Below are 27,896 nucleotides of genomic sequence, written 5' to 3'. Positions count from 1 at the left end.
GCCAGTTCTTTCCACCTCGTGTTACTTCCTTCTACCTGCTACTTCCTGCTATTCTTACTACTTCTTCCCACTTGTTGCCATTTTTTTTTGCAAGGCCTGCCAAAGGTGACGGGCTCGTTTGCACCCCGGGCTGGTCTCAAGCAACGGGGGCCCTCGCAAGCAAAACCATGTAGGCAGTTTGGAAAGCTCAAGCGGATGCGCACACCTGGGGGATTAATTACAACCTCATCAACTTGATGGGAAAAAAAAAAAAAAAAAACGGTGGCTAAATTTTGGGGTCAATTTTAAACACCTAACAGGGGTAAAACCTACATATGTTGAGGTAAAAATATGCTGGGGAGTTTTTTTTTTTTTTTTTTTTTTTTCCTGACCCTCCCAATTTGTTTCCAAAAGTTGAGCTGCCACAATTGTGCCATCTAGCGCACGTGCGTATGTATGTACGTATGTATGTTTTCCCCGTGGTGATCGTCCTACCTCCCCCATTTTGCATTTGTCTTGGCTAATCATTGTATGCGCCTGGCGGAGTTCCTAACAATGGGCGGCAGCGGGTTGTACTCCGTTTAGCTGCCCTCTTCTTTGTCACTCTGCAGGCACATTGGGGCGAGGAGACAGCGCGGCGACAGCGCGGCGACAGCGCGGCCTCCCCACCCAGGACTATGTCATCTGGCGGAGCGTCAAAGGGGTTGCTTGGTGGCGCCCCTGAAAGGGTATAGCTCCACGTTAAGGGTTTCGCTGCTGGACCGTTTGGCCGCTCCCCCACGCTGCGCTTCTTCCACTGGGGGATTTTTTTTTTTTTCCTCGTCTCACGGTACGAAGCTAAAGAACCACATTTGGAACGATGCGGTGTGCAAGTCGCCCCAAGGTGCGCACATACAGTGGGAGGGCAACCCGCTTGCGTTACCCCCCGTCGTAGCTCCCTCCCGTGGAGTGGCGACCCCACTGTCCACAGTCAACTTTGAAGAGAAGAGCATTTTGCATGCCCCCTACGAGGACCCCTCCTTACCAGCGTTTTTACATGTTAGCAGCCATCTTCTACACATATTAATCCCCCACTGTGATGAGAAGGCAAAGGGCTTCGCCGTCGCGGAGAGGCACAGCCAGGTGCAGCGGTGAGTGACGCACCAAGTGTGTAAGCTCGGCCCCGATTTTTTTTTTGAATAAAACACAAGTCGCACCCGCTCTCTCCGAAGAAACGATGGAAGAAGGCCCACTCGAGGGTAACCTGACGAGCCCCCCCTTTGACACTGAGCACTATGGAAATTTAATCAAACGGGAAAGAAGCAACAGCCCCAGTGGGAGTTGCCACCAAGCGAACGAAGCAAGTGGTAGTGATGGCGCATTGAAGAGACATACCCCCAAGGGAGGAGAAAACAAATGGACGAAAAATGAAAAAAATAAATGCATCATTTTTTCTACTCTCCTAAGATATAAAAAATATTTAACGAAAAAAGGAAACACCTATTTTGACTTCAACCAGACAAACTTAGAGTTAAACGAGAAGGAGCTTCTACTCCAGAGCAGCAACTACTTTCACCTTTTTGACCTGAGCTCTCTCTTCTACCCCCATGTGTATGTTAATGTAAATTCGCACATGAGTGTGAACATTTCGAATTATTTGAATTATGTGAAGGGGGGGTCTCAAGAGAGGGACCACCCAGTGAAGGGGTCTCAAGAGAAGGACCCCTCAGTGGACCTCCCAACTGACGCAAGCCCCATTATGCAGTACGCCACCCGGCAGGAGTTCATCTTGGAGGCCATCCAAAAAGTGGAGCACATAGAAGTGTAAGAGTGCACACGCGAGGAAAAAGTTACTCCCCCAATTGGAGGGGCTCCCTGCGTTGCTCTGCTGAGCTTTGTTTTTTTTGCCACGCTGTGAGTTTTCGGCAAAGGGGTTCCACGTGGCACGAAGTACGAAGCACGAAGCGCCTCACCATTTTTACCCCTTTTTTTCACCCCCCCCCCCAGCTTCAAAAAGGTGCAGCTCGTGAAAAAGCTCCTCCTAACGGTGAACAGGGAGGTCGCCCAGAAGGTCCAACCCTACGTAGACAACATCCCGGAGGTGAACCCAAACGACTACATCTGCGTGCAGACCAACCGGCAGAATGACCTCCTCTTTGGCTACGTCAAAAGTAGCAAGTTCAATTTAATTTTCGAAGTTTTTAATTTTAAAAAGTTTTTTAAAAAGTGCCACGAGGATAATATAGGGGTGACTCTACACGAGGTGAAGGACAGAGGATCGGATGGTCAAAGTTTTGTCGAGCGGTTAGACAGAGAAGAAGGCATATACCTAAAGGAGCAACCCATTCATGTGAAGAGGGAGTTATACCAGAATGTGAAGTTCTGTTCAGCCCACTACTGCGATTACTACTTCTTTAAAAACGCCCCTGTGGAGTGCCTCTTCGGGGGGGGAGAAAAGGGAGAGAAAAAAATCTTCACATTTAGTCTCTGCCTCAAGTACGTGAAGAACCACCTGTTCGTGCTGCTCCTATTCAGTTGCAGCCCCCCCCATAGAGCTGCAAATCACATTACCAACGCGGAAGGAGCCGTCCCCAACTTGGACGAAATGGACATGCACAACAAACACTTTAACCTGAACGAGTCAGACAAAAATGTCTTCAAAAGGAACACTTTTTTTGTTCATAATTTGTATGACCAGTTAAGGTGTAAAATTTTGGGCCTTATCAGCTTTGCGAGTTTCCCCCCAAATGATTACATTGTGGGTATCCATTTGACCAAGCTGAAGAGGTGCAGCTGTTCCTCCTCCCCAGGAGGTTACTCCTTCAACGTGTATTGCTTATCCAATGGGGGAGTCATTTATATTTTTCTTTGCACCCTTATGAGGAGAGAAAACCTTTGTGAGGATTCTTTCCAGATGCACGTTTGCAAGTATTACCATTTTGAGTTAAGGAGGAAGGGCACCTACCACAGCGTTAAAGTTGTCGAGTGCAGCTCGGCGTTCCTGCATACTCTCCTCGGGGGGGGACTCCAAAGGCGCACGGGGAAGAAGGCCAACCAGAAGAGGAGCAACCCAAGAGGGGAGCAACTGACGCAGAGCAACAGAGGAGTAGCCCATATTTTAGAGGAAGAAACGGCTGCACCGCTCCACAGTGACAACCGTAGAGAAGCTCAAGGGGATATAACCTCCTCGAGGAAGAACCCAGATGGGAAGAAACCCACCCGTGGAGGAACCCAAATGGAAAAGTACAAACTGCTGTTTTTCATAATAACGAGCAAGTGCGACCTGTTCGTGGTCACCTTCAGGAGGAGGAAAAAAGGAGGGGAACTTGAATTGCTGAATTACTCCTGCACAAATTGTGGCAACCCTAATCATATCATCCGGGGGGTGCTCGTCAATAAGCACCATTTTGGGAAGGCCGACGAGGGGGAGAAGGGACCAAAAGGGAACACTACAATGGGGTACCCCAACGGAAGGACGCATCAACACCATCGTGCGAAACAGCCAAACAGGAGCTGCTCAATATTCGAGCTGCTGTGCTATCTGCAAAACGGGGGAGTAAAGAAATACAGCCTTGTCTGCACTGCGAAAGAACAACACCTGGAGTTTTTCCTCACCAAAAATGAAATGCCCAGGGGGGAACTCCTCTGCAAGAAGCAATTCTTCATTCCGATCCTCTTCCCCTTTAATGAGGAAGTGCTCAAAAGGAAGAAAAAAAAAAACGACAACAGTGTAACGCTGTACAACACACAAGCTAGCTATTTTAAAAGCATCTTTTTTATTTACCACCAGGAGAAGCAATATGAAAATGTGAGCCTCTGCGTAAATGACCAGTGCCTGCTTATCACGTATGTGAAGTCCATCTGTAAGTTACTGCGGCAGATACGCGCACTGATGGGGCGGGCGAAGATCACCCAGGGGGAGCGGCACACCGGGGGGGACGTAACCTTCCACGACCAAGTAGGTACCCTTGAAATGGGGGGAAAGGGCAACTCCAGAAGCGGTGATGCGGACCTGTCACCTAACGAGCGAACCAACTGCCTATTGGGGGAGGACCCCCTAAACGGGAACTTGTTCACACACAGGGAGCACAAGACGCACTTCTGGGAGTACAGGTACATCCTCTTCGGCTTCTACGACTTGTTCTTAATCAACCAGAATAATAGCAGCGTTGGCAATGCGAGCGGTGGAAATGCTAGCGGTGGAAGCGGCAACCCGGGTGCGAGCGAAAAGGGGAAAACGAGTCACACCGTAAATACCATACACACCGCTAACCCCGCGAACAGCGTGAACGCGTACGACGCGCACAGCCACTTCAATTTCCTAAACATAGTGAAGGACTGCCTACCCTTTGACGATCTTGCCCGGGGGGGCCCGAACGCCCCATGCAGGGAAAGCAAAAGGAAGGTGAAAATGAATTTTTACCTCTTCCTCCAGACGTTAATCCAGTTTCAAGCGAACTACATCAGCGAGGGCAACTCCTTTTTTCACTTAATATTTGAAGAGCTCTGCCAGGAAAATGGTCACCCAGGTGGTGCCAATCACACCCCTACTGTGGGGAGGAAGTCCTCATCACCTCCATTCAACCCCATCGTAGACATAAGGACCCACTTCTGCGTGCTGTTTGCCTTCCTCATTCACATGTACAATTTTTGCTTGAAGAAAAACGGCATCATTAGTAGCGACTCCTTCAGCTCGCACATCACCTATTTTCTCATTAGCAAGAAGACGCGCAGGAATAGGAAGCGCTTCCGGTACGTTTACGGGCCGGGGGCCGGCGAGGTTGCGCATTCCGGTAGTGGAAATGGGCATGCGGGTGGTAATGCTAGTGGTAATGAGAATGGTCATCATGGTGACCATGCGGGCGACACTGCAGAGGAGCGGGCGAACCTGCTCCCCGTGCGCAAGTGCCTGTACTACATAAGCAAGGTGAGAAAGTACCTGCATTACATATTTAGCGGCGCGGCGGAGAGTGAAAACGCAGATTGGATGGGCTCCCCTCCACACGTGCACCTACATGTGTACCCGCTTCTATACCTGTGCCAAGTCCTCTACATCATGCTGAACACGCTGCGAATTAATAATACAAATCTGTTTATAAATCTCAGCTACGACTTGAGGAAGAATAATTTGGACTACTTTTACCTCCTCCTGCTGCTCAATTTCTATGGCCTCCACGACAGTTTGATTTCTCCTGGGGGGGTGGAGGACCCCCTCAGTGGAGGAGAGGGGGGAGAAGAAGACCTGCACCAATTCTTCGGTCAAATTTTTCAAAAAAAAAAAATCCCCAATGGAGACAAAACAAACGATGAAGAAATGGAAGGCATCGAAATTGACGAAGATACATTTGAAAGACACCAAGTGATGATACATAATTTTATAAAAAGGATAACAAGTGGGTTAAAGGAGGACCATTATGTGGTTGAGCGAATTTATTTTAAAATCAACTGCGTCCTTTGTGGAAAGGCATGTGTTTCAAATTTGTATAATAATTATTACATCTGCGAGGAGAGGCACATTTTTAACAAGTGCATGGTCACTCTGTGCTGTATAAGCAAGAGTAGCCTGGTCATCCCGAGCGTTTACCTTTCCCGCGATTTAAGTAAACCCGTTTTTGAGGAGCCCATCGGTACTTTACAGTTCAATCTGCGGGTGAAATTGGACTGCCCATACTTTTGCTCCTTTTGCCATTTGTTTATGACCACTCAGAACGGCTTCTTCGCGAAGCACTTCCTGTTTAAGCAGTGCCCCTTTTGCAACCACCACTTGGTCGCCGTGTGACTGCCCCTTGGAAGCAGAGGGGTCAATTCAACTTGTTTGCAAGGGTTGGTCATGTATGCTTTGTTACTATTTTTTTTTTTTTTTTTTACACTCCGTTTTCACTGTAGACGTGCGTGCGTTAACTGCGAATGGAGCTGCCACGCTTATGAAGCCACCATTTAATAGCCCAATTCGCTTCGTACCGAGTTGTGTTCGCCTCTCCCCCCCACGCTGTGCGTGCTGCATATTTGTATCCTTTTTTGCGCAAATGATTTGCGAAACTTCCACAGCTTCGACCTCCCTATCCCCATTCATTTGGTCTTTTCTACTAAATCACTTCTCGCCGCGGAGCAATCGCTTGGCGCAAAACTGCTTAACCGATCGGCGACTCTCCCCCTGCACACAACATGAACCTTTGGAGGTGCACCTCCTGGGACGTTCTACACTGCGGGAAATGCTCCACCTCCCCCATTTGGGGTGTGCTCCGGTTTGTGCAGCTGTTCGTGTGACCGCTTTGCTGGAATGCCCCGTCGAGTCACCATTATTTCGTTGAAACACCTCCCATTTGAGCCCCCTTTTGGCTGCGCCTTCCCCCAGGGTTAATATGCGGCGCTGTGTTCTGCCACACGCTCGAGAAATCCCCCGCTGCGTATTCTTCTTTCCCCGCATGGCCAACTCTGCGCCATTTAGCCAGGCGGCAAGCTCGCAAAAAAAAAAAAATAAAATAAATAAATAAATAAAAAAAGAGAAAAATAATTCCTTTCACTTCACCCCATTTATTTGGCAGCCGCTCACTTTTCACATTCACGCAATTTTGCAGCGCTCGGGGGGGGCGAATGCAAATCCTACAAAGTGCCGCTTCGTCCCCTTTGCCCTGGCGGTCACAATAGCAGAGGGGCGCGCCGGATAGCGGGATAGCGGCATACGGCTACTTCCACACGGGGAGACTGCGCAGTTGACCCGTTGCCGTGCCCCCAGTTTGTGCTTACAACCGAATTGGGTGTAAAAAAACTCCAAGTTAAGGCGACGCATATGTATGAGCCACGTGTGACTCTTGCAAAGGGGGATGGTGTCGATCCCCCCCCATGTGGCGTAAACAACGGAGGGCTCACCCGCGGCGGACGCTCTGCAGAATAGCATGTCCACTTGTGTACGTCCCTCTTCATCCCGAGAAGCGCAGCGACAGAAGGGCGTGCCATCCTGCCCAGCTGCCAGGGGGAGTCGTCCCCTCACAGGCGCGTCTAACCCCCGCTGCTAAGCAGAACGCTTAACCGAACTGCTAACCTGACCGCTCAACCTCACCGCTCAACCTGACTGCTCCCCCGCGAGGAAGATGGAAAAGCCCAAGTGCATCATCTGCGGGGGGACGAGCTTCCGCATAGAGGAGGCCCAAGTGGTGTGCAACGAGTGCAACTACGTGAACGAAATCCAGCAGGAGCAATTTGAAGAAGATTATGAAGAGCACCCAATAGACGACCACGTGAATAAGGATTACCTGGAAAAAGATTTTTACGACATCTTGAAGAAGCTCTACAGAAACGATAAGCTAATCACAAAAATTAAAAATTATGTATTTAAAGAAAATGATGAATTCTTTGTAAGGTACCAAAAAGTGCTGCTAAATTTTATATACGTCTTTGTGAAGGACCATCATTTGCCTCCTCTCCTGTATGATGAGGTGAAGAACATTTGGTTCCACCTACTGAAGGTTAATATAATGAATACGAATGTGTATGTCCCCATGGGGGATGCGAAAGATTCAGTCAAATCTGTTTTTGAAGTCATCCGGGCACAGAAGCTGAAGGATACTGTTGGGGATATTCTGAACAGTGGGAAAGTCCTAAACGAGGTGAAGAATGTAATTAAAAAAATGGGACTCAGCAAACTGTCCTACTTCTTCATCATACAGAAAAAAATTATTAATGAAACGAGCAAGTCTCTGGAATTCCTCCCCAGAAAAAGTGAGGTCTTTAGGAGGTCAGAAATTAAGCTCCTAAAACTGTACAAGAAGACGGCCCTCTTAGAGAGCGAAAAAAAAAACAAGGAGGATTTTCTAAAAATCAATGAGATTATTCATAACATCCGGAGGTCCCGGCTCTCCAACCAGGGGGGGGAAGCTGACCAGGGGGGAGACCAGAATTTTGCCATTTCAAGTGTTGGCCCCACTCGCGGGAAGAGGGAGGAAGGCGTGCCCTCCGAGCGCGAACTGCTCGAGGCGGCACCCAGGCAGAACACCTTCGGCGACAATTACGAGGATTTTGACGTGTATGAGAGGCCCGAGGGGGGGGGAAACTTCAACCAGGGGGGCTCGGGGGACTTCGCCGAGTTGGAGCAGTTTGGCCAGCTGGACCAGTTTGGCCAGCCGAACGAGTTTGACCAGCTGGACCAGTTTGGCCAGCCGAACGAGTTTGACCAGCTGGACCAGTTTGGCCAGCCGAACGAGTTTGACCAGCTGGACCAGTTTGGCGAGCTCGACCGGATTGACCAGCTCGACCAGGTGGAGCAGTTCGACCAGTTGGAGCAGTTCGACCAGATGGAGCAGCTAGACCAACCGCTTCAACCGCTCCAACCGCTGCAGGCGAAGCGGGAGGAGGCACCGCCCGGGGCCGCGGCCCCCCCCAAAGGCGTCGAGAACTTCGCCGAAGACGAAAATTACGCGCAGGCCGAGCGAGTGTACCACTTCTACTCCTCCTTCCTAATCAACCAGCTACTTAAAAATAAAAAACTGTTCAGACCAGTCGACTCAAATGTATCCGCAAATTACATGAACAGATCTATTAACCACACCAATGTTATAGATTTAATCTACCAGCATGATTTTCTGTACTACTTCCATGAGGAGTTGAGGAAAAAATGCGACATTGAGTTTCTGTCCTTCTACGATATTATGCAGGTGTTCAAAGGGGACTACGACTATTTGCTTCCCCCCTCCTTGGGGCTGAGCACCGGTCCGTACGTCCCCAGCAGTGAGGGGAGAGCCACTGGGAGTGGCCCCCTCCAGGGGGACGAAGAGGAGGGTTACCACTTCGAGGAGAGGGGCAGCGTCCCCCATGTGGGTTACCACTTCGAGGAGAAGGGCAGCGTCCCCCATGAGGGTCACATCGATGAGCAGGGCAGCTTTCCCAAGGAGGATCACCACTTCGACGAGCTTGCCCAATTAAAGGACGAGCCGGGCGACACCTCCGCCTTCGAAATGAGCGAGGTGCCCTTTTACGAGGAAATGGAGCAGCCGTCCCTAGGTGTTCCGCTGCACAGCGCCGGTGAGCACTCCCCCAAGATTGAGTCCCTGCGGGATAATCTCAGCCTGGGAGAAGAGCCCTCCGAGTTCCTTGGCCCCAGCGACGCCCAGAGCAGTGGCGGCAAGGCGGAAGCAGGCGGCGAACCGCGGTTCGAGCAACTGGAAGGGCTATACGAAGAGGGGCTCCCGGAGGAGGGCGAACAGAATGCCCTCCTCGAAATGCTCCACGGTGACGACCCTGACAGAGAAGCCGCAACGAATCGGAAGAACAGCCGTTCCGCGGAGGATGTAGAAAAAATTTTGAAAAAGTACCAAAAGTACGTAGAACTGAGGAAAGGGAGCGGGAAGGCTGTCCTGCAGAACGAGCGCGCTGTGTTGATTGAGACTCTATCGGATGATGAGAGGTTTGAGGTGAGAAATGACCAGAAAAGGGAGCCAAAAAAGAATGGGGGGGGAACTCAGGAGGGTAGAAATCCGGTGGGCAGACCCGAGGAAAGGGGAGACGACACCGACCTGCTTGGTGAGCTGTCCCCCCGCGGGAACCAAATGAGCGACGTTGCCCCAGGGTATGTGGTACAAGGGGTATCCCCTGGTGGAAGCAAGGCGAGTTCGCCTCTCCTCCAAGCGGGGGGAGCAGCAGGGGGAGCAGCAGGGGGAGCAGCAGGGGGAGCAGCAGGGGAAGCAGCTGGGTCAGCGGTGGGGAGAGAGACGCCAGCCAAGGGGGGGGGCCACAATGTCATAGGGAATGAAGACAATGCCAAACGGGTCAACCATGCCAAAAGTGTCAACCATGCCAAACGGGTCAACAACGCCGACGATGGCTGGTTGGGCCCCTCCCCCCGTGCGACCGCTCCCCGCACGAGCATTCGCACGGTGTACAAAAAGCTGGAGCACGTAAACAGCATCAAACGGGAGAGGAGCCTAAAATTCGAAAGGCACTGCTACGACAATGGGCTGAAGAAGGCCCAGAAAAATTATAGCAAAATTGAGCTGCTGGTAAAGGGGTGCATATTAAGGCACATACAGGAAGAGAGTCTAAAATTGAAAAGTCAAAAAATGCTATACATCCCCGATAGGTACCTCATCGATTCCTTCATTTTTGATGGCCTCTACAAGAACTTCCTCTACATTTCGAACCTAAATAGATTCAGAACCATCGCGGTAAAGCACGTGTACAGCGAATATGTAAATTTTTTTCTAAATGATTATAGACAGTACCTGATGGACGATGAGGCTTACAAATTTTGCTATAACTTCTCCTTCGAGTTGCTCCTCTACGTGTTATACTACTGCATGAAGAGGCTGCAGATTCAGTGCCTCCCTCACAATTTGACTCATTATATCAATTTGGACAGTTTCAACCTCTATAGAGTTTTTAATAACGTCCCAGAATTGTTATACAAAATTTACAAAGACGAATCGTCTGTCTTTTCTTTCCCTTTGAAAAATCCCAACTTTTCTGAAATAAAAAAAACTTTCTTTTTAAGAAATTTAAAAAATGGAGTACCCTTTCTATGCATTCACCATGATGAGCACACGAGCAAGCATTTCACACAGGAAGAAGGTCAAGTGAATGGAAAGGACAAAACAGATTTTCACTTGCACTCCATTACGTACTTTAAAAATTGCAAACATTTGAATATGGCCAATAGGTTTCTATCAAATTTTAGTAACGCCAAATGGGTGAAAGATCTACAGCTGTTTAACTCCAATTTGGTTAGAGATTTGTATGACCAAGTAAACGACTTGGTTTTCAAATTTCAGCTGCCAAATGTTGTGCAAATTTACGCGATGAAGCTCCTCCACATGGTGATCTTCAAATATAGGTTTTATAAATTCCTCTTTAATGTATACACAAATCAGTACGACGATATGCACACAGAATTAAATAATTTTTACTCGTTTAAGCATATCCTTAGAGATTTCAAAATGTTCTATAGGAAGAGAAACAAGTCCCTCTTTTCGAAGAACGAAATTAACCGCTACATTCTCTACCTTATGAAAAAAGAGCTCTATCTTAAAAAAAAAATTTTAAAAAAAAAAAAATACATCCATCCGGAGAGTGGGCGACTCAACTACACGCTTTACAACAAATTGAACTACTTCTACCGGCAGAAATTTATTTGCACCTTTTTTATCACCCTGAGGTTTTCCCTCTCCGTGGAGAAAAAGAGGTTTTACAGCATCGCGGCTGCCTGCGTTCTGACTGCCTGCAAGTTTTACTACCCCATGCTGAGCTGCGACTTCTTCACCTTTCAGAACATGTTCGTTCGGGACAAGTTCGAGAGCTTCCACCGCGCCAACCACTACCGCTGCCACCTGCAGCGGGCGGTGCACCTCTACAACGGGGCGCACCAGGGGGGCAAGCGGCCAAAGAAGCGAAATGAGCAGCGAAGTGGGCGAACTAAGCAGCGGAGTGGGCGAAGTGAGCCAACTAAGAGGGACCTTCAAGACCCACCTGCGGGGGGACCCAGCGAAGTCAAAGCGGCACTCAAAAGGGCGCGCTGCAGGGAGGGGGAAGCCAAACGGTCTAAGCAGAAAACGGACAAGGAGGCCAAGCCAGGGGGTAAAGCAAGTCTCCCCCGTAGAAGAAAACGGAAGTCACTCTCCCCATCGGGGGGTTTGGAGGCCAAAAGGGCCAAGCGTGGCGGGAGCAGCTGGGAAGAGGCCCCCCCGCTCGGCGGTGGAAGCCTAAGGGGTGAAAGTTTAGTAGGAGAAAGCTTACTTGGTGAAAGCCTGAGGGGGGAAAGCCTTAGGGAGGACCCCGGGGGCGAGAACCAAACCGACCACACATGCAACCTCTACAGTGACATCTTCACCGACGCGTCCGACGAGGCGTCCTTCGGGGGGCGAAGCGACGGAGGGGCAAATGGCCGTGGCGAGCGCGAACTGGAACATTTTTTGGCGCAGGATTACTCTTCGGGTGGCAGCAGTTGTGGCGGTTCTCTTAGAGGGGTCATTTTTGAGGAGGCCCCCGGGGGGGCGGCGGTCCCGAAGGGAAGGGAAACCAAAATGAAAGGCAAAGTGAAAGGCAACCCCCCCATGCCTATTAGGAGAATACACTTCAAGTCGCCCATACAGAAAAGCAGCTACTATTTCGTGCCCATCCCCAGCATTCTGAAATTGTTTTTTAACTACAGAAGGTTTGCCGCTCGCGACCCCACTGTGGATCCCCTCCTGGATGACCATCATACCCCTGCGAGCAGCTCCCCCGGCGAGACGGACGACGAAGAAGAGTACATTTCGCACGTCGCGTCCCAAGGTGACCCCTCCCCCCCCATCGCACGCAGAAGCACCTCGGAAAGTGTGAAGAGCAAGCTTATTAACAAGCAAGCAAATATCAGTCGTAAGCGAAAATATGTAAATCTCAGTAAAAGACTCATGCCACGCATATACATTTTTAAGATTCAGCAGAGCGGCCCAGCATCAGGTAAGAACAAAAATAGACACGTAGAAAGACCTTCCATTGATTTAAAAAGGCTAGTTGTGTACCAGAACCCGTATTGTTGCAAGGAGCTCTTAGATGCACCGCCAAAAAGGGTGTCTCCCCTTGACAGAAAAGTGTATCAATTGAAAGGGAGGCTATTCAGTGCCCTCTGCTTAATCAACTGCCCACACAATTTAGACCATTTCAATTTCGACATGAAGAAGTTACTTTTTTATAATGAGATGCGTAGGGTGATGGGGGAGGGAGAAGCAGGCAATGTATTCCGTGAAGACGCTTCGGAATGGTTTGTTCTTCGCAAAGTGGTGTCGTGTTGGGGAGGGAAAGGCACATGTGGGCAGTCGCAGCTGGGGGGTAACTCCCCCGGGAGCCCCAAGTCAAATGTGGGCGAGGATCCCATGCGGGGTGGAAGCCCCCCCGTTAGCGTTACCCCCCAGTTTGTAAACTTCAACGGCGAAACGGTGGAGCAGTTCATACGGGCGAGCAGCCTCTCGCGGAGGGAAAAGCACCTGTACCGCGCGCTGAAGAAAGAGGGCAACACCATCGATGGGGAGGAAGCAAAGGGGGGGATAGATGACCATTTACAAATGATTAAACAGAGACATCTAATACACTCAAAGAGATACGAAGTAGTTTTCTTCCGCTACGTCATGCACGAGTACTACTCCATGCTGCAGCTTTTGCTGGACTTCCAATTTATGGCGGACACGCTGAACGTATTTATCACCTACACGTGGAACGTATATCATACTCTCTTTTTATATTACCAGCTAAAATATACCCTAAAGGAATTCTTCCTATGCTTCTCTCAAGTTACCAACATGCTGCATTATTTTCTCCTCCTGATGAAGCGTAAGGAATACCTATGTGCAAAACAGTTTAATTGTTTTTCCAGGAACAAGTACCAAAAAAAAAAAAAAAAAATTTCGCAAAATGTAAAAAAGTTGTTCTTCATCTTTGAGCTCTTCAGTGCCCTGTACGGAGTGAAATCTAAAATCCCCTACCAGTTTAGATTCTCCCCAGGCGCCTTCTTCGTTAACAATAGCAGTCTTATATATCACCGGAAGAAACCAGGCAGAGGAGAGGTCAGCAAGAAAAATGAAACCTTTGCCCATTTGTGTAACTTGTTTAATGGGGGGTACTATGAGTACCTGAACAATATGCTCCAAAATGTCTTCAACCTGGGGGTGGTTAAACGGATGGTGAGCAGAAAAATGAGAAAGGCAAGGAACGAACTACATAACATCATTAGAAATTCCTACACCTTTGACGATTACATCCATGCGTATGTTTTCCCTCCTACAAGGAAAACGCTCTTCCACATAACTGTGAGGCATGTCAAATTCTTTAGCCTCAGCTTTGAGGGCACTTTAAAACTCGTCAGGGGGAACTATGCTGAGTGTCTAGACGAGTACTACGAAGAGATGGAAAGGTGTGGCTTGTCTAGCCTGGGCGACGTAGTGACTGTGTTGTCCGTGGGTCCCTCCCATGAGGGGGTCTCTCTCCAGAGAAGTGAAGGAACCAACACAGGTGGGATTCACCCCATTATCTACCCACCCAAAAGGCGAAGAAACGCACACCACGCCCTCTCCAAGTACCTAACCCTAATTTTAGAGCTTCAGAAGCAGAAGACGAGAATACCCTACCTCTTCTGTGACAGCAGCGCTCCCTCCAGCAGGACCGAACACAGCGGCGTCTACTTCCTCCACCATGACCGATCGGACGTGATAAACGACTGCATCAATTTTGTTATGAGGAAAAACTACAATGTTTTGAATAACACACAGTTGAGCGATATTTTAGGGTACAAGGAGGTGGTGGATGTGCAAGGGCAGGTGTGCCACCAGCTGGAGCAGTCGCAGCAATCGCAGCAGTTGGAGAACTGCCAGAACGGCGATGGGGGGCCCCACTTCTTTCAAAGCAACTGCTACAGTGTAGAACCCGACGTGGGATCCTACCACATGGTTAAACTTTTCAAATATTTTAGAAAAATGAAGAGAATCATCTCGCTGCCCCGAGATATATTTCTGCTCTACTACCTAAGTTACTGCACCAACTTGTTCAAAAGGAACCTCTTCTCACGGAGCGAACTATACGCCAATGATTTTTTAGCAAGACGGGTGCTCTATTCGTTCCTCCCTGGAGTCCTAAGGTGGAGCAAAAAATCGAGTGAAAATTCAACCGTCATGAAGAAAAAAATTATAAATTATGTACAACTGTTTAGGTTCGTCCTTCGTGGAAGGAGGGACATCTTTTTGGCATCCGAGGGGGGGGTCTTCGTCTCCATCGGTGACCCCTACAGTGGGTGCTCCTCTCATTTTGGCGAGAAAAAGAAGTGCTTAAAATATTGCCCTCCCCCAGGTGAAGCAAAACCGAATGGCACTTCCACCCCGTGTGATGAGCAATTTCAACCCACATTGCCCCCTCGGAGGAACAAAAAATGGGAACCTTCTACTGGCATGAACTGGGTAAAGTTGGGGGACCTCTCCCGAAGCTACGCAAAATTTGTGAAACGTTTACGGTGCCCCGTTTCGAGTACGAATGAGCTCCTCCTGAATAAAATAATTTTCTTCAATTTGGCAAATGAAACAGTCATTAGTGATTTGTGGCAGGGAGGAAGGCGCCCTCCTCGGGTCGGGGAGATCTGCCACCGTAGGGGAGAAGCCACTTCCAGGGGGAGAAACCGCTTCAAAAGGGGGGGACCTCAAACGAGACGAACCTCCAAAGTGTCCACCCCACTGCAACACATCGCCTACTCCATCATTCTGGACAATTTCATCAACAACAATAGGCAGCTCATTTTGATAAAAAATGCGGACCGTTTTTACGCCAACTTGGAGGAGCAAATTGAGGGGAAAGTTGGCAAACCGAGCCGCGGCATGGGAGGCACCGCGAGGGGGGCGGCGAGAGGTGCGGTGAATGTCGCCGATAATCTCACCGCTATCCTCACCGCTAACCTCACCGCTAACCTCACCGCTAACCTCACCGCTAACCTCACCGCTAACCTCACCGCTAACCGCAGCATCAGCGCGTGCTCGCTCCCCCTGGAGCCACCGCGCGCGCAGCAAGCCAAAAAAGGGAGGAGGAAAAAAGCAAAGAAGAACCCCCCCTCCAATGCACCCCACCCGAAGATAGTAAAATACATCGCGCCCACGAAGTACTACAAAAAGTGCAGCGTCCTAACCTCCATGATTCATCAAATGGGTTCGAAGATAAGCAATTTGCCCTACAGCATCTTGGCGAAGGAAGACCCAGTCAAGACGGTCGTCACCTTGGAAATCCCAAGTGTTTGTAAAAAGCAAAACGTAGCAGAGGCGGTAGACTCCATCAGCTTGATTCATTCTAAACTGTTTAAAAAGTTGAAAGGCCTCTTCTGCACGGTCCCTCTAGATGGGTACCTTATTAGCTACCTGGAGAAGCGCTTCGCTGAGATCTTCCCCAGGGAGAAGGACCTAAAGGAGGAGCTCTTCTACTTCGTCTATGAAGTTTTTGTCAAGCAAAAAATGAATGCTGCGAGTGGGGGCGCCGCCGCAGAGGCGCTCCCGCAAGGGGGGAAGAAACGTCCCGGTGGAAGAACCCCCTGCGGAAGAGACCCAGGCGAAAGAACCCCCGGTGGAAGCCCCCCCTGCGGAAGCACCCCCAGTGAGGCCCCCCCGGGGGAAGACGAATTCCTCTGCCTCTCAACAGACGTCGACTCGTACAAAACCGACTCGGTGTACCCCCTCCAGTTGGGAAAAAACGAAACATACCTGGATGTTAAAAAATTTTTTAAAAAAAACCAAAGCCAACTGAACATAGCCATGGAAAAGAAGGAGTCCTGCGAGTTCAACAGATGCACGTCCTTTTTCAAAGAATCGGAAGGGAGTCGCAGTAATGCCATCATCATACACGAGTGTTACAGAGCATTTGCCAACATTTTTAGCAAGTTGAGAGGCTGTTTGAGCCACTTCGCTGGCAGGGACATCCACGGGGCACCACTTTACAGGCGCCAATTCGAGTGGCACAGCAACCTCAGCATGTACGACCCATTTTTGCTCATCCATAATAGGCACTACGAGTATGATGCGGCGGTGGGGGGGGGAACAACTGAGGTGAATGCTCCCTGTAATGTTAAGGGTAACCCAAATGGGCCCTTCCCCAGTGGAGTTACCAAAAAAGTGGTGCTACGAACCTCCAGCAAGGGGACAAACCGCCCACACGCAGAACCGCACATCTGCATCTACAACGATAACACCTTCTTCAACGCGAACGACGCCGCGCTGGAAGCGGAGGTAGCCAAAAGCGACAAGTACGAAGAGTCCCTGGTAAATTATAACCTGAACAGAAATGCCCATTTTGAGTTCCGCCCCAGTGTAAACAGCTTCACCCTGAGGTTAAAAAATGATTACATAAAAAAAAAAAATAAAACAATCAATCAGCAAGTGAGGAAGAAGCAAATACATAGGATAAGATACGTGCAGAATGCCATTCGCATGGGGAGATACACCTACTTTTTCTTTTCCTGTCTAACCTACCCTATGAGTCACGTGCCAAGAATTATGTACCTTTTTTCCATAAGGTATTTCCCCTCATTGTTTTTAAAAACGGCAAACTATTTGAACTACCTGAAGGTAGACCACCACCTGTTGCAATTCTTATACACCTACGACGTCAGCACAGTTAAGGAGGTCTTCACAAATGTAAAAAAACAGAAACGCCCAGAAAATATTTTCCACTTGATACGCTTTAGGGGGTACTACATTAACCCCTTTTCCTTGCTAGGCAGTATTTACTACGCAAAAGATATACAACTTTTGTGCTGCAACTTTAAGCTGTCTCTGAGCAGCTACTTTAACACGCTGCATACGGTCCTCTCCGTGGGTAACGTCAAGAGAGAGTCCAAGAGTGTTGCCCAGGAACAGGTCCGGCTGGGGGGCGAGCACAGGCAGCAGCAGCGGCAGCAGCAGGCGGGCCGGCACGGATCCTTCGGCAGTCGCGATGGTGCGGAAAGCGACCGCGATGGAGCGGAAAGCGGCCACTATGGAACGTATGGCAGTTGCGACGGAGCGGATAGCCGTCATGAAACGTATACCACCCCCGACGGGGCGCGGGTAGATAGGAACGCCTCGGGGATCGACCCAGACCTGTTTGGGCTGTACCAGAACCAGTTTGGGGAAGTCCAAAGCGTGTTTGACGTCCCCCGGAAGGAGGCAGGCGAAATGGCACCTTCGAACGATAGTGGGAGAAGAGGAACAACAAAACCAAAAAAACGCTCCAACGATTTGCACAACTCCGTGAGGGAGACCCACATCAGAACGACCATCAGATTTTCCGACGACGCGAAGAACAACATAGGGGATGATAAAATAAATAATTTTTTTGAAAAGATAAACCGCAGGGAGAGGGGCGCCTTTTCCAAGCGCAGTCGTGAAATCCGAAACATATCCCTTCTGGAGGATACCATACGAAGCGGAGGCCAACCACATCGCGACTTTGATGATATATTTTTTACAAACGAAATGAATGAGCGGCTGTTTAAAGAAAAGGTCATTGACGACGATGATGATAATGAGAGCGAGGGGTTCCTGCAACGTGCTCGAAATTTTAACTGCTTGTCCATCACGCCCAATGTCCTTGCGCTGCGCCCAGTCGAACGGGGCGCAAAGAAACGAAGGCAAAGGGAACAACAGCTTCTTGCAGAGAGGAAGCTGGAAAGTAGACCTCCACCTGTCTGCAGACGTTTAGGCAGTCTCCCTCTATATCGCTCCTACAGCGATAGAACTGTGCACATTGAGAAGGAGGACCGCTCCAAACTGCAGTACTACCTGTTTGGGGACAACGAAACGAATGTCCGCTCGGTTATGGAAAAGGGCAAAAGGGCTTCGCAGCGAGAGGGAGGGGCGCACACGGGGGAAGCGGGGCAAGCGGGGCAAGCGGGGCAAGCGGCACAAATGGAAGAAGTTGCCCAAATGGTAGACGGCACCTCCACGCAAGGCATCCCCCCACCGAACGGCAGAGATGCGAACGACCGCTTCAGTGAGCAGCCGCTTGAGGTGGATGACCTGTGCCTGGAGCGGGTCGAGGGCGACAGCCAGAGTGACCTGTACGGGGGCTCCCACGTGGTAGGCAGCGTCGGCGCGAGTTACAGTGCGAGTTGGAAGGAGAGCCGAAATGACAGCCGAAATGACAGCAGAAATGACAGCAGAAACGGGAGCCGAAACGGGAGCAGAAGCGCGAGCCGAAACGTGAGTCGAAGCGCGAGCTTCTTTAGTGCGAGTCAGATGAGCGTGGGGGGTGGCAGGGGGCGGCGGAAGGTGGGCGCCCACAAGGATGACCTAGTTGGCCCAGTCAGCGGCAAATCTGGCCGAGTTGGCGAAGGGGGGAGCCGCTCCAAAAGGGGCACCCCCCCCAAGGGAGTGGAGCGCATATACCACAAGTGCCTCCACCAACACCTGGACACCGAAGTTGCAGAGCCCTTCTCAACACCCTCAGAAACGATAAACCTGTATAACTTAATTTTAAGCTCACTGAACAATCAAATTCTTCTGAAAAATGACTCCATCACGTATGGGAAGTACCTGAAGAAGACCCCCCTGGAATTTAACTACATCGTTTATAAAGAATTTTCCACCCACACCAACTACTACGCGGAGCCCTACGACAAGAGTGTGCTGAACGAATTCGTCGACATTTTTTACACGGACAAGTTTAGGGATAGCTATTTGGGCGGTGGGGAGGAGGAGAGGAGGAGGAGAAGAAGAAGAAGGAGCGTAGGTGTGCTCAATGAGGCAAAAGAAGAAGGTGTGCCCCACCAGGGTGACGAAGCAGGTGAGCTCCTCCACAGTAGCGACACAGATAGGCCCCACTCCCGTGGCGACGACCCCCTTTTTGCTACGCAGGGGGGCAGCGAAAACGGATCGCAGTTGGACGAGTTCTTTTGCCTGAATGATGAGCTGTTTTCGGCTGGCGGGGGGGGGCGGCAAAGTGAGCAACAAAGTGAGCGGCAAAGTGAGCAGCAAAGCGACCGCCAAAGTGAGCAGCAAAGCGACCGTCAAAGTGATCCCCAAAGTGAGCGTGAAAGTGAGCGTCAAAGTGATCCCCAAAGTGATCCTCAAAGTGATCCCCAAAGTGATCCTCAAAGTGATCCCCAAAGTGATCCTCAAAGTGACCACCAAAGTGAGCGTCAAAGTGACCGCGGAAGTGAGCAGCCGCGTGTCAGGGGAAGCGCCCCCCACGAAGAAGACAACATCAGGAGCATGATGAACCCATTTTGGGAGGAAGAAAATCTGCTGGAGAATATCCAAATGGGACAACAGCACACCCACATGGAAGGGACGAATGATCCACAGGCTAGCCACGAAGAAGGCACCACTTCTCTGCTCTCCGACTACTACGATAGCAATGCAAGTGAAGCAGATGATTTGCCACAGGACTCCTACACTGTGTGTTCGTTCTACCTGCACAAGCCGGTGTACATCTTCGACGAGCAGAGTGAAATCACCCAACTGGAAAGAGAGACGAAACAATATGGGGACATTCAAAATGGGGAAATTCAAAATGGGGACATTCAAAATGGGGACATTCAAAATGGGGACATTCAAAATGGGGACATTCAAAATGGGGACATTCAAAATGGGGACATTCAAAATGGGGACATTCAAAATGGGGACATTCAAAATGGGGACATTCAAAATGGGGACATTCAAAATGGGGACATTCAAAATGGGGAAATTCAAAATGGGGACATTCAAAATGGGGACATTCAAAATGGGGACATTCAATATGGGGACATTCAAAATGGGAACTCTCCATCCGCAGCTGCTGCACACACCCTGGATGAGTTATTTTTCCCCCTGAAGAGGGATGGACTTTCAAAGTACTTTACCAAAAGGGACAAGAAAATTAAGAGGGTATACAAAAAATTGATAAGAAAATTGGAGCATGGAAAAAATGCCAAAAGGACATCCTACGCGATTTATGACAAGGCAAATAATTTCCTTCTGTATGATTATAAATGCTGCATGTATAAAAATATTTGGGGAAAATTTACAAAAAAATATGTAAAAAAAAAAAAAAATATGAACATGCAGAAAGTGCTCAGCGGGAATAACCTAATCATCAATACCATCTCCAACGATATTCATCCCTACGATCAGGAGGTGCGAAAAATTGTGCGCATTTATAAGAGGAACAAGTTGTTTATAAGAAATGCAAAGCTGAGACACATCTCGAGGAAGTATAGGCATTCCTTTCCCTGGGTGGGGGACAACATGCTCGTCTGCCCCAACGACGTGGATTTGTTCGTCATGGTAGGGCGGCACACCAGCACGCGGCACAGCAACGCCCCTAATAGTGCCCCCATAACAGTGCTCCCTTAATAGTGCCCCCCTAACAGTGCCCCCCCAATTTTACGCCCCATTTGACTTCCCCCCCCGCAGGCCGGATACACCTCCGTCCTCACGCACCAAAACACGTCCTACTTAAAAAATTTTAATTACCACTCGGCAAATGCGTTTATCCCTTTATATTATAAAACCTTGTCAAGGAACTTAGGTTCGGCGCGCAGAGAAAGGAAAAAGGAAAAAAAAGAGAAAAAAAAGAAAAAAGAAAAAAAGGAAAAAAGGAAAAAAAAGACGGCATGCAGACACTGTACGCCGTGCAGGCTGCAGCGCCGGCGGCCCCAATCACGCAGCAAGCGGGGCTTTAAAATGAGAGAAAAGTGAACGAGCGTGCAAATGATATGTGTGTGCTCACAAAACAGGTGCACACGTGTACACGAAATAATGACATTAGCGCAACCGCCGATGCAGATGCTCACTGGCGGGTACCTTCACCGCACCCCCATCGCACGCTTCCCCTTCTGCAGACCACCTCAGCACAATGATGTGCCTGCTCATCAAGGCCTTCAGCTCCTACATGGGATGCCCATCCAACGACTTGATCACGGTAAGACTTCCCACGTGGCCTTTCGCCTTCCACCCGTCCTCCTTTTTTTGCCATTGTTTTTAAAAAAATGCAGACAAATAGGGGCGTTGCAAGTGGCTCCCCTCTCTTTGCGCACGGGGCCTCCCACGACAGAGCCAGCCTCCAACACCGACGCGCTAAACGTTTCCGTAAACGCTTCGTTAAACGCCTCGTGAATCCCTTTCGTGTGGCCCCCACTTTACAGGCTTGCAAAGAAGTGGAGTGCATATTCTTCCGGTTCTGCTTGTAGAGCGCAGTCGTCCTCGAGTCGCGCTTCTTTTTTGTTGTTGCCCCCTTTGAACGCGCCTACCCTGTGAAGGCTTTGGCAGCCTCCTCACCGCTTAACCGCTTCACCACCTCACGCGAGCTTGAAAAACTGCGAGGGCGTTATGATGTTCTTCACCTTTTTAATTATGAAGAAGGGCAGCCAGGCGAAGAGCACAATCAAAATGACTTTGTACCAAAACATCACGGACATTATCTGCATGATGTCGAAGTAGTTCCTCAGGATGAACATGGAGAAGATGTAGACGATGAAGGAGCAGATGTTCGCCGAAATCATCAGCGGGTGCCTGGAGGGGGGGGGGGGAAGCGAGAATGAGACGCATCAGTACGCATGAGACGCATCAGTACGCATGAGACGCATCAGTACGCATGAGACGCATCAGTACGCATGAGACGCATCAGTACGCATGAGACGCATCAGTACGCATGAGACGCATCAGTACGCATGAGACGCATCAGTACGCATGAGCACGCATCAGCACGTATATATGCATGCTGGCGCATCCGCTGGCGCATCGGCACTCACCAGGACTCCACCTCCAAGTGAATGTTCATGATCTCCAAAACGATGAGGGACGAAAAGGAAATGTTGATGAGGTTGTTGTAGTTGTCGTTGAACAGCTTCAGCGCCCCGAGCATGACCACGGTTCCCTGCGGGGGGGGGGGGCGGTTAAGCGGTTAAGCGGTGAGGCGCGGCGACGGGGGGAGTGCCTCCCCACGAATGGCGCATCCACGTGGGCACTACCCCTCCACGTGCACATGCACGCGCTGCGCTCCCCCCGGAAGGTACCTGAAAAATGGAGATCCACACGATGATGAAGAAGGACTTCAAGTCCAGCTTCCGCTTGTGCTTCTTATTTTTGTATATCTCGGGGTAGAGGTATATCAAGTTTTTTTTTATCTTGACGTCCAACAGCAGCGACAGGAACGGCGCCGTGGTGTAGTACGTGGTGTAGCCGATTTGCAGCCATCCCTGCGGGGGGGCGATCAAAAGGCGATCAAAAATGCGATGGGAAATGTGCGAAGGGAAAGGTGCGATCGAAAGGTACGATCGTAAGGTTCTTTCGAACGGTGCGATCGTAAAGTACAATCGAAAGGTGCTATCAGACGGTTCTATCAGACGGTTCTATCAGACGGTTCTATCGGACGGTTCTATCGGACGGTTCTATCGGACGGTTCTATCGGACGGTTCTATCGAATGGCTCCATCGAACGCCGCGCTTGGGGGAAGCCCCCGGGGTAAAAACCCACCTGAAAAATCGACACCGGTATGCTGAAAAAGATGTAGCTGTAAATAAACTGCAGGTAGGTGAGGACGAAGCCCCGGTGGATGAGGAAGGAGCAGAGGGAGGAGGTCTGCAGAAAGGTGTTGTTGCCATAGTACAGAATGAGCTTCTTTATGTTCTTAAATTTTGAAACAATAATGTCACTGTCGTGCACCACTTGCTTTCCTTCCTTTCCTAAAACTCCAATGCCGATGTCCGCTGACTGGATCATGGCCACGTCGTTTCCCCCATCGCCGATGCACAGGATTTTCTTCCGCTTAATGGTCTTGATCAGCACGGCGATTTCTTTCTTCTCGATGGGGCTGCACCGGCAGCAGACCTGGAAGGGGCAGAAGTAAACGCGAAAATTATACGCAGTGGTGCGGAAAAAACCGCGCGCATAAAACCATCGGCGTCTTGGCAACGCGCGGGACATAAACCTACCACTGCCCTCGCATTCGCCGCGAAATCCACGAACGCGTTGGGAATGTACTTGATGCAGTTCTGTATGATTATGTTGTCGAAGAAGAGGACGTACGAATCGATGTTACTTAGGATGGAGTTAAACTCCCGTATGAGGTTGGACGTGCTCTTAATATTTTCGTGCCTGAAAATATATATGTTGTGCTTCTTCTTCTTAATGTTGGCGTTTTTGCAGATGCAGATGGCCGTTTCGATTTTGTCTCCGGTCAGCACCCACACCTTGATGCCGCTGTTGTAGAGCATCTCGATGGTCTTCCCGACGCCCTGCAAAGGGGGGTAAAAAATGATTGCGGCAAATGAAGCGAAGTCGGCAAAGAGGTGAAGTGGTGGCATGGGCCAGCGGCAATTTGGCAGACGCAGTCAGGTGAACGACGTAATCAGGTGAACGACGTAATCAGGTGAACGACGTAATCAGGTGAACGACGTAATCAGGTGAACGACATAATCAGGTGAACGACATAATCAGGTGAACGACATAATCAGGTGAACGACATAATCAGGTGAACGACGTAATCAGGTGAACGGCATAATCAGGTAAACGACGCACTCAGGTAAACACCGCGCCCCTCCTCAACGCCGCTTATCAGCGCCGCTAATTAACGCACCTCCTGCAGCTTGTCCTCCACGCCGGTGATGGCCAAAACCTTGATGTTCTTCTCGACGTAGTCCAAAATGCTCTCCAGCTGCCCCTTGACGTCCTTATTCTTGTTGTACAAATTGGAGAAGGTGTGGAAGAACTGCTCCTCGATGTTTAAGAAGCCATGCACCAGAACACGCAGACCCAAATTGGACAGATGGTCGCTCTCCTCATAAATAAACGTTTTGTATTTCTCATGGCACTTCTTTATTAAAATGTTATCCGCCCCCTTAATGAAAAAATATATGTTCCTGTTCTTCACGTTGCGCACGAAAATGCTCATTCGTTTCGTTTCCGAAGAGAAGGGGATATGAAGCAAAATGTCGTATTCCATGACAAGGCTTTTGTATTTTATTTCTATCCTACTGGCAGTCTTCTTCCTCAAGATGAATCCACAATTGGTGGCATATTTCAGGAAGGCCAACTCGTCTGGAGAGGAGCACTGATAACTGACATCCGAATGGGAGAAGGTCTCGGAATCTTCTGAGCTGTTCACCTCCACATTTTTCTTGTCATAGGAGAAGGCCGTGCTGGTGCTATCCGTGTGCTTCTCCTTCTTGGCTTTACTTTCCTTTTTGCTCTTTCGGTTCACCTTCAGTATGTAGTAGAAGTTTTTCTGGAAGTCCGTTTCCTTGGGCTCCTTTTTCTTCTTGGCCTTGTCCTTTTCCTTGCCGCCCCCAGCACTTCCATTTGCACTTCCATTTGCACTTCCATTTGCGCTGCCATTCGCGCCGCCATTTCCGCCGCCACTTCCCCCGCCGCTCACCGTGGCACTCTCCTTGGCCAGCGTCCTAATATTGTTGCATATGAGGAAGGAGAGGAAGGTCTGGAACACGCGGTGCTTCTTCAAAAACTCCACGTCCTCCACATTGTCATTGTAATAATCGAGGGGGTCCGACTTGTACTTGAGAAACTCGTCCACCATCTGCTCCACCTTCTTCTTCTTCTTCTTCTCCAGGTGCAGCGAATTCTTTTTATGAATGTCATTTCGCCTCTGCGCGGACGCCCCCCCTGAGACGTTGGTGCTCAGAGCCAAGCTGTTCTGCTTGAAAGGCTTCAAATTTGCATTACGGTAGCTGTTTTGGGAGTAGCCAGATTTGGAGCCCGTGGAATGTTCATTAAATTTTCCATAATCAAAATTGTTGTAGTCGAAATTTTCCTCATCAAAATGGTCCTCATCTTGTAGCATGTTGATGCGATCCATGGGGTTTACTGTTTTGCTCAGTTGCCTCAACGTTGAGAGTTCGTTTTTGCTTCTCCCACTCTCCACGTCGTAGTTAAAGGAGATGTAGTGGCCGTTTTTGTTTGCACTGTGCTTATTCCTTCGATCGTTCTTGGAGTAGTTAGACCCTAAGTATATCGACGAGGCATCCACATCTTCGTTCAGGTCATCCAAATCGTACGACAACATATGCTTGTTGAAATTTCCTTTGCCTTTATTTTCCATACTGCCCTGTAGCATATTATTCTTCTCATTTTCTGCGTGAATGACATCCAAGCCGATATGAATAACCTTGAGGACCATTACATTCTCCGTGAGTGTCCCCGTCTTGTCCGTGAAAATGTAATCCACGTCTCCAAAGTTTTCTATAATTGCGCTGTTCTTTATGATGGTCGTCTCAATTTCTTTATCCTTCTGAATCACCAAGGTGTAGTAAATCTTGGCGATATTCAAATTGACGCTTAAGGATATCGGGATGACGGAGGAGAACAGCAAAATGAAGCGAATAAAATTCAAGTACCACAGATTGTTCAATTTAATGGAGCACATATACATGGAAAACAACGTCAGAATCAGAAACAAAAATAGAGTTATCATATTTAGCTTCTTATCTATCATCCCTCTTTTAATTTTGCTAATCTGTGTGCTCATGTTCACTCTCGTGTCACTTCCGGTGTAAATCACCAAACAGAGCACATCCGAGCTGGTAATCACCGAATTGAACAAAATAAAATTGTCGTAACTTAATTTTTTTCTATAACTCACATTGTAAAAATTGAAGTTATCTTCATTATTAAATACGCTACACATGCTCGTTTCGCCTACATAATGTCCGCTTTTTTTTCCCCCATTTTTTGAGCAGCTGTACTTTTCAATCACTCCTCTGCTTCGATCCGGTATAGCACCACCTGATCCTCCGCCCCCTACCGCTACAACTACTCCCCCTCCTCCAACGGCTCCCTTTTCCACGTCGATAAATTTCACCATTTCTTTGTTCTTCTTCTTTTCCTTCTTGTTACCGATGTACAGGTAGTTTGTGCCTTTTTCCGCCAAATTTACGTAGCCCTTGTGGTGGCCCTTTTTTTCTTTGTCGTTGGCTACGTTGTCCATTTCGAGTTCGTTTCGGCGTTCGTCCTCTCGGGGGTCCTCCTCCTCCTCTTCCTCCTCCTCTTCCTCGTCGTCCTCCTCATCGTCATCATCGTCGCCTTCCTCGTCGTCCTCCTCGTCGTCCTCCTCATCGTCATCCTCTTCTTCCTCTTCCTCCTCCTCCCCGTATGGCGGCGCGCCGGGCTCGCCCCCCCTGGCCACTCCGCCGCGACCCCCGCCGCCGCGCTCCAAGTCGATCTCCCCGTCCCGGATCATGTCGAACGAGTAGTTCATCAACTGGTGGTCGTTCAGCCCCAGGGTGTTGTTGTTTTCCTCCTTCTGGAAGTCGCCATACGGGTTGTACTTGAATATGACGAAGGACCCCTCAATTTTGTAAATGTCATTTTTGGGCTGCTCCAGAATGAACAAAATGTCGATGGTGAAGAAATCCTTCAACTTCTTCAAATTTTGGAAAATGCTAATTGGGTACTTAATTTTCCAGTCTGTTTCTCCGTCAATTTTGTCCGTTTTGACATACGTATAATTCGCCGTTTCGTTCGAGGCACCTGCGTCTTTGTTTTCTCTGCTTTTATTTTTTAATATCTTCTTTTTCTTCTTTTTTTTTTTTTTTTTTTTTTTCTTCTTCTCAAAATGGTCCAAATCGCCTGAACTGTTCATATCATTTTTATGACCACCTATTTCTGACTTATCTTTTAAGAGGTATTTTTTTTCTTTCCCTCCGTTTAGCGATTTTTCATTTTCACTAAAGAGAAGATTATTGCTCGTTTCGCTCAAGTTGTTGTTCGATTCGTTATATCGATCGTCAATCAGTTCGTTATCAATATTTTTATTAAAATGGTAGTAGCTTTTGTTAATTTTGTTATACACGTTGGAATTTTTGTTCAATTTTATGCTTCCGAAAAATTTCTTCTCCTCCACTTTAAAAGTATATTCTTCATTTTTATTTAAATTACGTAACAAAATACAGTCCGCTGGGGCTCTCTGCTTCGATTTTATCAAAATTATGTCTCCCACTTTTATATCTTTGGAGTATATTTTTTCGAAATTCCCATTCTCCAAAAGGGTGTAATAAATCTCGTTGTTATTCTCGAGGTCCTTTATAAACCGCTTCAAATCGTCAACCACCTCGTTAATTAAACTCACAAAGATGATGAAGATTAATGGAGCCACAAAGGTGAACACATACCCTGTGTTGAATATTGGGATAACTTGTAGCAAAGAAACACACAAATAAAATAAATTTAAAAAATCCGCGAACTGGTAAAATAAAAAGAGGGGAATAAATGTGATCACTGTGTACTTTGTACTCCTAATTTTATTGTCACAGAAAAAATTGGGACTCGTCCTGCCGTGGATATTTACAAACCTTTCTCGCTTTTTATTTTTCTTGTTATAAAAATGGCTGAATAATTTGTAAAATGTGTACGAAAAAAAGTATTTTATTCGCCCCACCTTTTTGCTCAGAACGAACCGCAGCCTCCTTAGCTCCTCGTCGTCCACCATCTTGCCCTCCAGCTCGGGGTCGCCGCGGAGGCTGAGAAGCGCTAGGAAGGGAA

General features: G+C 48.8%; 3 protein-coding genes across 3 annotated transcripts, besides 5 other annotated features; 2 read left to right on the top strand and 1 right to left on the bottom strand.

Annotated features, from left to right (window-relative positions):
* Positions 1 to 365: 365 nt before the first annotated feature.
* PVX_123810 (hypothetical protein, conserved) lies at positions 366 to 5,737 on the top strand (the record flags this gene model as incomplete). Its single annotated transcript, XM_001617274.1, has 2 exons — positions 366 to 1,782; positions 1,966 to 5,737. Exons 1-2 carry the CDS (start codon positions 1,196 to 1,198, stop codon positions 5,735 to 5,737), a joined length of 4,359 nt encoding a protein of 1,452 aa, XP_001617324.1. The 5' UTR covers positions 366 to 1,195.
* Positions 2,825 to 2,875: a microsatellite.
* Positions 5,738 to 7,049: 1,312 nt separating the features above from the next.
* PVX_123805 (hypothetical protein, conserved) lies at positions 7,050 to 21,592 on the top strand (the record flags this gene model as incomplete). Its single annotated transcript, XM_001617273.1, has 5 exons — positions 7,050 to 15,257; positions 15,531 to 20,687; positions 20,817 to 20,931; positions 21,245 to 21,324; positions 21,548 to 21,592. 5 exons carry the CDS (start codon positions 7,050 to 7,052, stop codon positions 21,590 to 21,592), a joined length of 13,605 nt encoding a protein of 4,534 aa, XP_001617323.1.
* Positions 9,564 to 9,618: a microsatellite.
* Positions 9,883 to 9,907: a microsatellite.
* Positions 18,493 to 18,515: a microsatellite.
* A 108-nt stretch (positions 21,593 to 21,700) lies between the features above and the next one.
* On the bottom strand, positions 21,701 to 27,843 carry PVX_123800 (phospholipid-transporting ATPase, putative; the record flags this gene model as incomplete). Its single annotated transcript, XM_001617272.1, has 6 exons — positions 21,701 to 21,914; positions 22,154 to 22,278; positions 22,418 to 22,600; positions 22,878 to 23,231; positions 23,336 to 23,638; positions 23,980 to 27,843. The coding sequence occupies 6 exons, from the start codon at positions 27,841 to 27,843 to the stop codon at positions 21,701 to 21,703; spliced, it is 5,043 nt and encodes a 1,680-aa protein (XP_001617322.1).
* Positions 26,298 to 26,338: a microsatellite.
* Positions 27,844 to 27,896: the final 53 nt, after the last annotated feature.

Source organism: Plasmodium vivax, chromosome 14 (assembly GCF_000002415.2).
Source record: "Plasmodium vivax chromosome 14, whole genome shotgun sequence".
Classification (NCBI taxonomy): Eukaryota; Apicomplexa; class Aconoidasida; order Haemosporida; family Plasmodiidae; genus Plasmodium; species Plasmodium vivax.
Note: the sequence above shows the minus strand (reverse complement) of the source record. Positions and strands in the feature narration are given on the sequence as shown.